Here is a 14122-nt window from a genome sequence, read left to right on the forward strand (position 1 = left end):
CCTATGACAGTGCGTTCCTTAAAGGGCTGGAGCACCTCTACCCGCAGATCTGGCAGCCGGTCGCCCCTTGGGACCTGAACATAGTGCTGTCCAGATGCATGGGTCCTCCTTTTGAACCCTTGGCTTCTTGCTCCCCCCTCCTTCTGTTCTGGAAGGTCTCCTTTTTGATTGCTATAACGTCGGCCCATAGGGTGTTGGAGATCAGGGCACTTTCTTCAAGGACAAGGTGCAGCTGCGACCTCTCCCGTCATTCCCGCCCAAGCTGGTGTCCTAGTTTCATACTGGTCAGAATATATTTTTACCGGTCCTCTGCCCGAAGCTGCATGCATCGGATGAGGAGGGGAGGCGTCACACCCTGGACATCAAGCAGGCACTGGCTTTCTACATAGTCAGAATGAAGCCGTTCCGTATGTCATTGCAGTGGCGGATAGGATGATAGGTCACACTGTGTCCGCACAGATAGTCTCGTCTTGGATCACAGCCTACATCCGTTACTGCTATGAGCTGGCAAAGATATCCCCACCGGCAATTTTAATGGCTCACTCAACTCGGCACAAGCGTCGTCAGCAGCCATCCTGGCACAGGTGCTGATCCAAGAAATCTGTCGGGCCGCAACCTGGTCGTCCGTCCACATGTTTGCGTCGCATTGTGCGTTAACCCAGGAAGCTCGGGATGACACTGGCTTTGGTAGAGCTGTGCTGCAATCTGCAAGGCTGTGAACTCCAAGCTCACCTCCAAAGATTCTGCTTGTGAGTCACCTACAATGGAGTTGATATGAGCAAGCACTTGAAGAAAAAAAACGGTTACCCACCTTTTGTAACTGTTCTTCGAGATGTGTTGCTCTTGCCCATTCCATTATCCCCCCTCCTGCCCCTGTTGGATTGTTGGCAAGAAGGAACAGAGAGGGCGTAGGGCCGGCAGCGCTTGATATACCAGTGCATGAGTACAGCTCTTAAGGGGACTACACAGCCGGCCCTATAGATACCACTAAGGTAAAGATCTCTGATGAATGGAATGGACATGAGCAACACCTCTCAAACAGCAGCAGTTACGAAAAGTGGGTAACCGTGTTATTTATTGAGTTGTGATTTTCTGCTTTTTATAAATATTTTATATATAAGAAGAGTAACACATGTAGGGGTCTCTTTTACACTCCACTGTCGGTGTTTTAAAAACACCCTCAACTATTTGACCTTTACATGCACTCTTGTTCAGAGTTTTAAATTCACTATTTTTTTGATTTCCAACTGTTTATCTGAAATGTAAAAACTGAAATGCTGCAATACTGCAGCATTTTAAAAATAGCTTTGCAAAACTTGTCAGATGTTTGCTAAGACACCCGGTATTAGCCTGTGAATAAAGAATTACCAGCATACACCAGAAGAGGGCTCTCAAAGCTAGCAATTCTTTGCATCGTTCCTGATTTCAGTAAATGTTTTGTTTTAGATATCCTTGTTTCTAACTCCCTTTTTGGCCTCTAATGACAAATTTTGGAATGGACAAGGTATTTTAAAATACTCTCTCTAAAGGTGGCTGTCACAGTAGATTTCATGAGATTCATCACAAGTGCAATATAAATATGTAGATAGGCCTATCCCCGCTTTTGGGGCTCCATGCATATATGGTTGGTGGCAGTCCCCTAGGTAAGTCGTGCCGTGCCCCCCCCCCAGTCAATAATAGGTCTGTGCTAGGAGTCCCAGAATATCCCAGTGGTTAGTTTATTTCAATCAATTAGTGAAGGTCACTGCTACAGCTTGATTGTGTAGAACAGACTCTTGCCCATTTAGTTTCTTTCTATTTTGCCTCCCAGATTTTTCCTGAAAAGTTGATAATTTTCTGTCTAGTGCGGTCTGTCTCTTCTCTAATGTATATATTTTTTTAAAAAGTGTTTTTAGTGATTGGCAGCCAAAGACTTAGCTAGGGGACTCCTGCTGGTCATGTGCATGTAGAGCACGGACCCAAGAGTGTGGCTTCTCTGTGATTGTACACCACCAGAGAACAAGCGTTACAGGTAATTTTTCTTTGTGTGCAGTACAGAATGGTCTTTATTTTCCTTTAAAAAAGAATCTTGACATGTTTTCAGTGGATTAGTTATCGCACTGGATGAAAGTGGGTTGGATTTTTATTTATTTATTCAAAGTACATGTTCACCCTAGAAACAAGTGGTGCTGGTTGGAACCACATGAGGCATTCCATATCATTTGTATTGCCTGAATTATTAGGGAGAGTGTTTACACTAAAACTGTTCTTGCCATAATAGGGCACTTGCTTTTTACTTTCTTCCCTTGCCCCTAAACTGTTCCTGATCCTTTCACCGTAGTGGAGTGAACAAAATTCAGAATGCTCCTGAAACAGCAGCTCCTAGGTCAGATTAGCACACAGCACAATTTTTAAAAACATTGCATTTATTTACTTTGTATTTTTGACTCTGCAGATATTGCTTATATATGAACAATAATTGATATGAGGTGTACTTAAATAATATTTTGGCAAGCTGAAGCCCTAGTACAGAATAAGAAGCAGAGGAACTCTCTAAAGGAAATAGAAACATACTTTGTGAGGAGACACTGTATCTTACAATATCACTATTATGTGCATTCCATCAATGACTAAAGCCAGTTGCATTTTATTAAAGACCAAATGCAACTTCTGTTAGCTGTGCTTACTTCATTAGTCATCTTCATTAAAGTGCTAAATATAATTAGTGTGAGTAATTAAATGGCAAAAACTTTGTTAATGGGGATTTAAGGTTGCTCAGTGATAGCCTGTGCCTACCAGAACGTTAAACAAAGCCTAAGACTAAGCCTACACTACAGTTTGTCAGCATAACTTACTTTGCTTGGGTGTGAATAAACCACCCCGCTGAGTGACTTAAGTTACACCGACATAAGCACTCGTGCACAGTGCTGTGTTGGCAGGAGAGCTTCTCCCGACAACATAGCTTCGGTCGTTCGCGGAGGTGATTTTATTCTGCTTCTTCACCAGACGTGCTGTGGCGGCGCAGCTGCATTGGTACAACTGCGTTGCTGCAGTGCTGTAGGTGTGGAGAATTTCTGATGTGTTGGTCTTACCTGTTCTTAGCGGCTCACCCCAGTGTCAACAGTATGTTCTAGGTGCATGCTCATGGCATGCCTGTTCTTAGCTTCCTAGCCAGAGGGGGGAGGGGCTTCCCCAGATTCTGGCTCACATTGGGGTGGGGGGACAGGGATGAGGGTGAGAACCCCATTGGTGGGCAGGAGCCCCCAGATTCTGCCACACACCTGGAGGCACAGTGATTGGGGCTCGGACATTACCAGAACAGATCCTGAATCCCAGCTGACGGCGGGCAGGGCTCAAACCCCCAGAAGAGCAAGCATCCCAAACCTGGAACACTTGAGGGGGCCAGGGAAGGGGGGAGTCTCCAGAGTGTGGTGAACACACATGCCCCTGCCCCATTCTCCTCTCCCCCTGTCTTTCTGTCACTCCCAGTCTCCTTTCCCAGTGTCTCACTTATCTCTTCTCACTCCCTGTTCCCACCTATTCTCCAATCCCTAATCACTTCCCCTCCTGGTGAGCATTAGCTTGTGTGGTTTCTTTTCAGAAACTAACTTCAACACCTCCTGAATGATCTGCTGTGCTCAGATTACATTCCCCTAAAATAAAATTTGCCCTGTGATAGAGGTAGATTGGAACAATGTACCTGTTTTTATTTTTGGATTGGTGTTCAGATTTTATGACCGTAACACATCACCAGAGCCACCTGGGTCTTATGTTGTAGAGGTAGTTTTCCAGACAGTTAGCCCCTCACGCTGCACATGCTCAGTATAATCCACTAGGCACACAAATAGGTGTGCAGGCCTTCTCGTGTACATAACCAGAGTTTTTTGTAGTAATGTTTTAATTTGATTTCCCCCAAAGGGGTGGTGGGTGTCACATACTCTTTTGGGGGCGGGGGGGTAACCCTCACACATTTAACACCCTCAGGCAATGGTCTAGGCCCTGGCTTGAGCTCTATCTATGACCAAGACTAGGTTGCCAGAATCTTTCAATTTCAAGTAAAGCTGTTTTCTTCCAGGTGTTCTATCTTGGGAGCCCCCTTTATCAGATCGCCCCAAATTTGGATCATTAACAGAACCCTACAGCCCCACTTAGACATACCAAATTTCAAGGCAATCCCAGTAACCATGTAGATTTCAGAGCAGTTAGAAAAGAAACCTTTAAACAGAAAGCTGGTCTTAACCTTAACTAGAGTAGAGCTGCCAATCTACTTCTGTGATTAACTAACAAGAAAATGAAAATAGGACATAGCAGGGTGTGTTTTATTTTGTTTCAGTGTTATGGATGCATTATCTCTTTTCCATGACCCCAATTCTGAATTAGCATATTTTGACAAGTCTTTGGAAGTTCATTTTCTTGCTTTGACCCCCAAACTGGATAGTAGTGATTATTATAAGGGTGCATTGGTTTCTTATACACTTACCAGCCTCCTTTTGACTTCTTAGGACTGATCAACAAACCCTTTTAGGAGAGGCAGCTGTTAATGGCCCTGTATGATATGTGATGTCTGCTGCTGTTGGCTGAAGAACACGAACTGATATCCAGGGGTTTTAGTGTTTCTCAAGGATTTCATCTAGAGCCTGTCAAAGCCAGTCACTGCTGCACTAATTTCGCAAGGGATCAGGACCAGCAACATTTATATTCTAGATTTTAAGACATTGTACAGAAATTCATAAGTGTAAAAAATATTGCACATTGAGAAATACCAATACTTTTTGCGTATGTTTATATTGTATTGTTCTAAATAATGGGTGGCCTGTGAAATAAGATCTTGCCACCCAGGTAATGATAGTAGTGATACTGTAGTTAAAATGGCTGTAAGAATAGTTTTATAAAAAAGTGAATACACAAATCTAATGTATTTGAGACAACTATTTGACAATTAGTGTGACCAAAGTATTTAGCAGTTTTCATACATTTTTTCACCTTGTAAAAATAAAATTAAAAAATTCATGTTTCTTCCAGGTTGGCGAAGAATTGTAGAACTGAAATGCCCTATAAATGTTATTTTGGTTGTTTTAGCTTACAAAAGTGATTTAAATAAGAATTTTTGGTGTTCAGCATTTTACAACAGGTTTTTAATTGGTAATTGTTTTCTGTATTGTTTAAATCGGATCAGAAATGTAAGTCTATTGGTAGAGATTTTAAGTATTTATTACTACAACTTAGGTGACAAATTGATGTTACTGTAAAGCCATATGTTCTGTTAGTCTTGTTTGCTTGAAACAATACCTTACAGGTGAAACACTAGAATATTTGAAGTGCACATGGCTTGTTGTGTTTTTTAAAGTGATTCACCTACCTTTGAACCCATTCACCGAGATTTACTTTAATACAAGCATTATACAATTGAACATTTTAGAACAATTTACATATTTAAAACACCATAATCCTGTTAGACAAGTCAACTAAGTGAAATGCCTGTGCTGGCTAATGTAATTACAGTACATGCATTTTAAAAATATAGTATTTTAAAAGTACAAATCAAAATTTGGCACCTGAGCATGTTGATTGTTACTTTCACTGTATTGATCTGTGTGAGGCTTTCATTTGTAAGTTCTAAACCATTTTTTTCACAGCTGGTTTGTATATATATAGTGATTATGGAAACTAATTCTGCGTAATTTATAATTTTCTATGTCAGTATGAAATTCCAACAGCCTTCTCAAACAAACAGAAGCAATATACTGTATATTGCCACATTGGTGAAAGGGTTAAAGTACTTCACCTCTTGCACTTTTAGATGCAAATCCATTTTTATTTCTGTAATAGGAAGTTAGTCATTTATTTTTACATTGTTTGTTTTCCTGACCAGTATTTAAAGCCAAAAGGATACTCTAAACAATGGCCAATGATTTATTTTAGAAAGTGTCCCAAGCAACGTGCCTAAACATTACATTGCATACAGAAATAAAAAAACAAATGTATAATGGTATTTCTTTTAATTCTTCCTGTCTTGCATTTCATACAATGTAATGCTAGAATCTCTCCACAGAGAGATTCCAAGTGGTAAACTCCAATAAATTACTTGATCCATCTGGTGAAAACAGAACCACAACGATCTTCAGGGTAAAAAAGGACAACCAGTGTTACTTGTTTGTGTATAAATGATGCAGGAACCCACTCACTTTAAAAAGGGACACTTTTTATTTTTTTATTTATTTTTTTAAGAATGGACTATTCCTACTGTCTTACGTCCAAGTGAGGACTCCTGAATATATTTCACATGTTGGTTTCAGAATATTTTTAATGCACTACTGCTAACTTTATCTGCTATCTTGACGATATCCTTTGTTGTATTTTTGTGGTTGTTACTGAACCAGTTATCTCAGTACCAAAAATACCAACTTTGGCTCCACATGTCTGGGTTCCAGATATGGTCCTTGGTGGCAGTAACACTGCTTGTTTCCTCTAGTGACCTCCTGTTCCCTAGCAAGCAAGGAGAAATGCATGCGGATACCCGCTGAAGAGTTTTGCATTAAGATGGGAGTGTTTACAGGGATTACGAAGATCTGATGAGGTTTGAACCATTTCTGTGTTGCATTCAAATCACAAAAGGTGATAGTTCTAATTTTCTGATGTATATTACGTACACCAGAAATGTTGAATCATGAAATGGAAGTTATAGAAAATAAGTAAACTTATAATACCCAGATTGTGCTAAGTTTCCATAAGTATTTTTCTTGTGTTCCCTCCCTGCCTCTTGTATTAGGAGATAGTGGGGTTTAAAGGTATAGTTGGAGAGTCCCACTGCCCTTTTGTGAGATTTGAATGGGCTCCACCTTAATCACCCTATATGTACTGATTGAGATTTTAACTTTTTATGGTCAAAATTTGTAAATATGCCCCTTTTCAATTTTTTTCTGTATCAGCTGTATTAGGTCTTAGCCGCTATCACCCAGTTACAGCAGAATATTGTCCAACAGTGCTGCTTTTATGAGAGAGTTCCAAAGGTTCAACAATTGGTAGTGTACACTGTGAAGGACAATAGTGATGAGTATAATTAAAAACTGTGGTCTTTCTCTGGTATAAGGTATTTACTCCAACAGAAAATTTCCTTAGTTGTGTCTCTTTGTGAATTCCAGATGCAGGTTCAGAGCTTCAACTCATAGTTATCTAGCAATGAGGACAAGCCCATCCTCTTGGCAGGCTGCAACCTTCCAAAACTCAATTTATAAACCTGAGCCATATAATTAATTTGTATAACAACTGTAGGGGTAGGACTTTTAAGCTCACACAGATACCTGGGATCATACTGTATTTCTGATTCCTGGTCCAGAACTACTATTTGAAAGCTTTCTGGTCCAATTAAGTGTTCTTAGCCTTGGTTGCAGGATCAAACCGTAGGCCCTTACTTCAGTGGAACTAAATAGCATGCTAAAGTACCTTGCTGAATTAGGGTCTTAAAGATCAGATCATTCAGATTCTCTCTGGAGATGTCTGTTCCACCACAGATGGGTAGATCTTTCCCTTCTTACATTGTAGGAGGTAGTTATAGCTGTAAATTGCTGGAAAAGTACCCCATTGCATTCCTGCCCTAGAACATTGTCTCCCTGACAGTGCAGAGCGGCAAGGGAGTACCCTTTTTTAACCTGTATAATTTTTTATTTTGCATGTTTTTTATTTTACTACAATTACCAAATTTCCTGTCATTTTCTCTTTCCATTTTTCTCCTTGTTTTCCACTGAGCTACACATAGCAGGAAGTAAGTGCCTCTTTTATTACTTGGTCAGAATCTCTCTTTCAAATATAGAGGTTAAAACCCGGGTATCTCTAGATCTTCCGCAGTGGATCTTCTGTAGTGTTCAGAGCAGTCTCAGCACAGTTAGAACCAGTGCAGCCCATCCTTCAATATATGTGTATGATGGGCCAGAATAAGGAGGGTAAGCAAAGCCATGCAGTTCTCTTCTGCCCTCTCAGAAGTGTGTACTCTGCAAATAGATCGATTGAGACCGAACAGCCCCTGTTGTAACAGCTTACACTTTTGTTTCTTGGGCTGCTCCCAGTGTGGCTACACTAAGGGCCTCTCCTCTGACATGTTTCTTCTTTGAGTGATTGCTTATGTTTATTCCACAATAGGTGTGTGTGCTCGCCACATGCACCAGTCCTGGAAGTTTTTCCCCTAGCAGTATCCATAGGGGAGGGTCTCAGCGACCCCTCGATGGCATGGTATAAAGGGTGCTGCACGCTCCCTCCACCCTCAGTTTCTTCTTGCCACCAGTGAAGGTGCTTTGGAAGTGCTATGCTCCAGCTTTGCTGTAGCTCATCCCCAAAACTGCTTGTTCATTTAGTGTATGGTACCTGTAGTTAGTTAGTTTTAGTTTAGTTAGAGCACCCAGGCCGGGGCATGCCTCGTGCCCCAGGTTTTAAGTTGTGCGACACTTGTAGGCGTTCTGTGCCCCTGAGTGATCCGCACACAGACTGTGCTGTTTGGGGGAAACCCATCTCAGCAATCACTGCAAGATTTGCAAGTCGTTTAAGCCTTGGACCAAGAGAGAAAGGGACATTAGGCTCCGGGCTATTCTGATGGAGTTGGTGCTGACCGTAGCTCCGTGCGTCGCTCCAAGTTGGCACCGGGCACCATAGTGTCGGTGTGTGGTGACCCTTTGGCACCATCGACTAGTTGGCACTGCTCCCCGTCCACGGGACACACCAAGAAGGCTTGAAAGAAGTCGTCTTTGCCGTTGCACCAGAGTAAACCCGGGACAGAGGCTAGACCCATATCGGGCAGTCCTCAATCCCCACCAGCCACTAGGTCTCAGACTCAAATCGAGCAGAGTAGCCCAGCCCAGTCGGAGAAGGCGTCCCCCGATGTCCAGATGCCCTTCACGCTGGAGGCCCTGCAGGGGCCCAGGATGTTATGTCCATGCCAGTACGAGGAACACTGCAGATGTCAGCCCCGCGCTCCAGAGGCAAGCCACCGCTGGATTCTCCGCAGTCACCCCCAGTTCGGTACCGGTCTCAGTTGAGGGAATGTTCCTGATGCCGTTCGGTGGCAGTGATGGTTCAGGGCAAAGTCCATGTGGATCGCCCTCGATGCCCACCAGGCTGGTTGAGTTCCATCTGACCAAGACTCTTGGCACCACTCCGCCTCAAGGAGCAAACACCGACGGGACCAAGGCAGATGTCGCCAAAGGTCCTCGTCTCAGAGGGGTTATCGTAGCGGGTCATGGCATGGACGTCAACATCGTTCCTGTTTGGCCTCCTGATCCAGGACGCTGCCATGGCACTGCCTCAACAGCCCTGGGCGTTGATGGCTGGCATCTTGCTGTCGCAGGTCCGCCCACCGGAGCTGATCGCGGAGCAGCTGTTAAGGATGGTACTGGTCCTCCATGTTGGGATTGCGGTCCTGTGGTCGGCACTGCTCCTGGCACCGCCACGGCTCCCGGTCCGGGGACAGCGGCAGGTCATATGTCAACCCGGCCTCCCTTCGTATTTGTCCACTGATGGATGAGGCCTACTGGTGCCACAGCAGATGCAGTGGCACTGGGACCCATGGGTGGCCCAGTGGTACCAGTGGGCACCGTGGCCTCTGACGCAGCCACTGGTGGGGGCTTGCTCAATGGCCGGAGCCTCAGAAGATCCATCGGCCTCCCTCTCCAGACCTCTGAGGAAGGAGTGAGTCGGTGAGACGTACATCTTCGGCACCGTGCCAGAGACTGACCAGGAGGTGAACCTTCCGGTGCCGGTGGACACCCAAAGTACTGCGCAGCCTCCTTGCCCTCCCCAGATGAGGTGATTACAGCCCCTCCTCCCTTCGTCCCCCAGGAGCACTTTAGGCCCCACCAAGAACTCTTAAAAAGGGTGGCATCAAGCCTCTACCTCCAAGCAGAAGAGATGGAAGAGCCCTCGGGTTCCCTGTTTATTGTGTTGTCCTCCTTGGCACTGGGCAGGGTAGACTTGCCTCTCCATGAACGGGTGGCAAAAATTTCAAATTCCCTGTGGCAAACACCGGACTCATTGGCCCCCATCTCCAAGAGCGGAATGCAAGTATTTTGTACCCACCAAGGGGTATGAATAGTTATACACCCACCCTGCTCCTAACTCCCTGGTGGTTGAGTCGGTCAACTACAGCGACAGGGCCAACCAGCCCCTACCTCGAAAAATAAAGATTCGTGGCGGCTGTACTCTTTTGGAAGGAAAATTTTATTTATCCTCGAGCTTCGTTATGGGTGGTGAACCACTAGGCTCTCCTGTGCCGGTATGAGTTCAATCTGTGGGGTCCCCTGTCCAAGTTTGAGGACTCCCTCCAGGAGCATGACAGGAAGGAGTTCAAAGCGCTGGTGGAGGAGGGTACAGCGGCTGCCAGGGCAACCTTGGATGCAGCGGTCACAGCCTCGTGGTCCATGGCCTCAGCAGTGTCCATGAGAAGGGCATCGTGGCTCTAGCCCTCTGGACTGTCCAGCGAGGACCTCCCGTTTGACAGCAAAGCTCCATTTGCAGAACAAATGGATACAAAGTTGCATGGCCTGACAGACTCCCACACGACTCTCCCGACTCTAGGTCTCCAGATTTCAGCTAAAATTAAGTTCAAGCCGCAGCAGACTCCCGCTCAGGCCACCAACCCAAAATATAAGACTGCTTCTAAGAAGTCATGGGACTATAAGACGCGCCCACAGAGGCAGTCTCGCCCTGCCGCCCAGCTTGGGTCCTCCAAGGGCAAGCAGGTGGGGAAAAGGCGGTTTTGATGGGACGCCTGGGGGCACCCTGACAGTTCTCATCAGGGATCCACCCCCAATAAAGCTTCCCTTCTCCAGTCGGTTGTGTGCTTTCCTCCCGGAGTGGCCACGGCTGACCTCAGGGGTAGGAGAACTACCAATTTACGGTCCTCCCATTTGGCCTGTCCACTGCCCCCAGGGTATTCATGAAATGTATGTCTGTGGAGGCGGCCTACCTCAGGCTCTGGGGGGTCCAGTTCTTCCCCTATCTGGACGATTGGTTGGTCAAGAGCACCTCCCGGTCGCAGGTGGGGGATCATGTGGTGCTCCTGTCCACGTGCACCATTTTGGGCCTGTTGGTAAACATCAAATGCACACTAGTCCCAGTTCAAGGCATAGAGTTTATCGGCGTGGCCCTGAATGCCTTGTTGGCCAGAGCCTCCCTCCCACCAGACAGGTTCGACACCCTGAAGGTGCTCATTGACACGTTCGCAAGGTTTCTGGTGACAACAGCCAAAGTGTGCCTCCAGTTCTTGGGTCATATGTCGGTGTGCACGTATGTGGTCCATCACTCCAGACTCAGGATGAGGCCCTTCCAGCTCTGGTTGGCCTCGGAGTTCTCCCAGGCCAGGGACAGGATGGACAAAGTCCTCACGATACCTGAACCAGTGATCACCTTCCTAGGGTGGTAGTCCTTCCTGAGAAACATGCTCCAAGGGGTCCTGTTCAGGGACAGGCCCTGGAGCTGGTGTCAGATGTGTCAGACCTGGGATAGGGGGCTCATGTGGGGACATTCAGATCTAAAGTCTGTGGTCCACTTGGGATCTGACCCTCCACATAAACGTCAAGGAGCTCAAGGCAGTACAACTGGCGTGCATGGCCTTCCGCTCTCACCTGGAGGGCCGAGTGGTCAGGGTCCTCACAGAGAACACGGCCTTAGTGTTCTACATCAACAGGCAAGGCGGGGCCAGATCCTCTGCCATGAAGCCCTCAGGCTGTGAGACTTCTGTATAACCCACGACATCTGCCTACAGGCCTTCCATCGGCCGGGTCCCCAGAACGCGCTGGTGGATCACTTGAGTAGGGACTTCTCTTCTCAGCACGAGTGGTCTCTCCACCCAGAGGTGGTGCACAGACTTTTCCAAGTGTGGGGAACTCCCCAGGGTGGACCTGTTTGCAACTTGGCAGAACCGTCGCTGTCTTTGGTTCTGCGCCGGTGGGGGCTGGGACAGAGCACTATCTCCAATGCCTCCCTCCTGTCCTGGTCAGGCCAGTTTCTCTATGCCTGTCCCCTGTTCCTGCTGATCAGTAAGGTCTTGGAAAAGATAGACAGACAAGGCCCAGATCCTTCTGATTTCCCCGTCATGGACCAGACAGCATTGGTACAGGACCCTCGTGGGCCTGGCGGTTGCCCTGCCATGGCCGTTGCTGTCCTGCCTGGACCTGCTCTCCCAGGATCAGGGCCGCCGCCTCCACCCCCAACCTAGTGGCACTCCACCTCACGGTGTGGCTGCTCAATGGTTAGGTAGGGAGGAAAGGACGTGCTCAGAAAGGGTTCAGCGCATCCTCTTAGAAAGCAGGCAGCCCACCATGCACCAAGCCTATTTGGCAAAGTGGTCTTGGTTTTCCAGATGGGCGGATGAGTAGGGCATTTCCCTAGTGGCCGCCCCAATCCAGCTTATCCTGGACTACCTCCTTCACCTTAAAACCCAGGGCCTGGCACCCTCGTCCGTCAAGGTGTACCTGGTGGCCATATTGGCATTCCATCCACTGGTGCAGGGCCACAAGGTATTCTCCCATGCTATGACTGGCGGATTCCTTAAGGGTTTGGATCGTCTCCTCCCGTATGTTAGGCCCCCAGTCCCGCAGTGGGACCTAAACTTGATGTTGGCCCATCTCATGGGGCCCCTGTTGGAGCTGCTAGTCATGTGCTCCTGGTCGCGATCACTTCAGCTAGGTGGGTCTTGGAGCTCAGGGCCCTGACCTCCGAGCCCCCGTACATGGTGTTTCATAAGGATAAGGTCCAGCTCCACCCACACCCCTCATTCCTCCCAAAGGTGGTCTCCGCCTATCACATTGGTCAGGACATTTTTCTGCCGGTCCTCTGCCCCAAGCCCCATTCATCCAGTGAGGAGTGCCGCTTCCACATGCTGGATGAGAGACGGGCTCTGGCTTTCTACCTGGAACGGACTAAGCTGTTCAGAAAGTCCTCGCAACTGTTCGTTGCCTCGGCCGAGAGCACGAAAGGTCGGCTGATCTCCTCTCAGTGGCTCTTCAACTGGATCACCTCATGCATCTGTACCTGTTATGACCTGGCGGAAATCCCTCTGCCACAAATTGTGAAGGCGCACTCAACTCTGGCACAGGCCTCACTGGCTGCCTTTTTGGCCCATGTCCCCATTCAGGACATTTGTAGGGCTGCCACGTGGTCGTCTTCAGTTCACACGTTCACCTTGCATTAGGGATGATGCCAGGTTTGGCAGGGCTGTGCTCCATCCTGAGAATTTGTGAACTACCCACCTCCAACAGATATAGCTTGGAATCACCTACTGTGGAATACACATGAGCAATCACTTGAAGAAGAAAAGACAGTTACCTTTTCCGTAACTGGTGTTCAAGATGTGTTGCTCATGTCTATTCCACATCCCGCCCTCCTTCCCCTCTTTCAGAGTTGTCTGGCAAGAAGGAACTGAGGGTCGGGGGGAAGCGCGCAGCACCCCTTACACCGCACCATAGAGGCACCACTCCAGGGGTCGCTGAGGCGCTCCCCTACGGGTACTGCTAGGGGAAACGTGGCAAGCACGCACACCTATTGTGGACTAGACATAAGCAACATCTTGAACACTAGTTATGGAAAAGATAACTTTTCTCATCTTCTCTCCTGTAACCCCTCTATTTGCCCCAGAGACCCTACCTCATCTCATCTCCTGTCTCTCACATCCCCCCTTACCCTTCTCTTCTGACTCTTTCCCCTCAAACACAAGCATTCTTTAGTCTCTCCTGTCTTTAAAAAAAACAAAACAAAAAAAAACAAAAAAAAACAAATTTAATTTGCTTCTCAAACTACTGGCAACCATTTTCTTTTTTCTGAAATCTTGTCTTCAGTGATGCTGTCCTCCCTTGGTTCTCCTTCTACTATCTAATCACATAGTTTTGTCCTTGCCACAGAAAAGGCTTCTTGATGGTAAAAGGATTGTTTTCTATTACTAATTGCCACTAAGTCATGGTATGGGTTTGGGTGACTGTAAATAAGCGCTCTGTGCAAATGAGGTGCAGTGCTCAAATTTGTTTCATAAAATTTTTAATAACAGTATGTTGTCAGTTTACTTATGTATTATTGTATAGACAAACATATGAGACAAACATTTTAATTGTCTAATAGAAATTTAATTGTCTAAATGTCTAATAGAAAAATGAAAATACTGCTT

General features: G+C 46.5%; 1 protein-coding gene across 1 annotated transcript in view; it reads left to right on the plus strand.

The window, feature by feature from the left end:
- Positions 1 to 5971, plus strand: part of PPP6R3 (protein phosphatase 6 regulatory subunit 3) — a 136742-nt gene extending 130771 nt beyond the window's left edge. The window contains exon 29 of the mRNA XM_045013936.1: positions 4482 to 5971. Within this exon, the coding sequence (XP_044869871.1) occupies positions 4482 to 4533 (52 nt within the window). The 3' untranslated portion in view covers positions 4534 to 5971. The remainder of the gene's footprint in view (positions 1 to 4481) is intronic.
- The last annotated feature ends 8151 nt before the right edge of the window (positions 5972 to 14122 follow it).

Source organism: Mauremys mutica, chromosome 4, assembly GCF_020497125.1.
Source record: "Mauremys mutica isolate MM-2020 ecotype Southern chromosome 4, ASM2049712v1, whole genome shotgun sequence".
Lineage (NCBI taxonomy): Eukaryota > Metazoa > Chordata > Testudines > Geoemydidae > Mauremys > Mauremys mutica.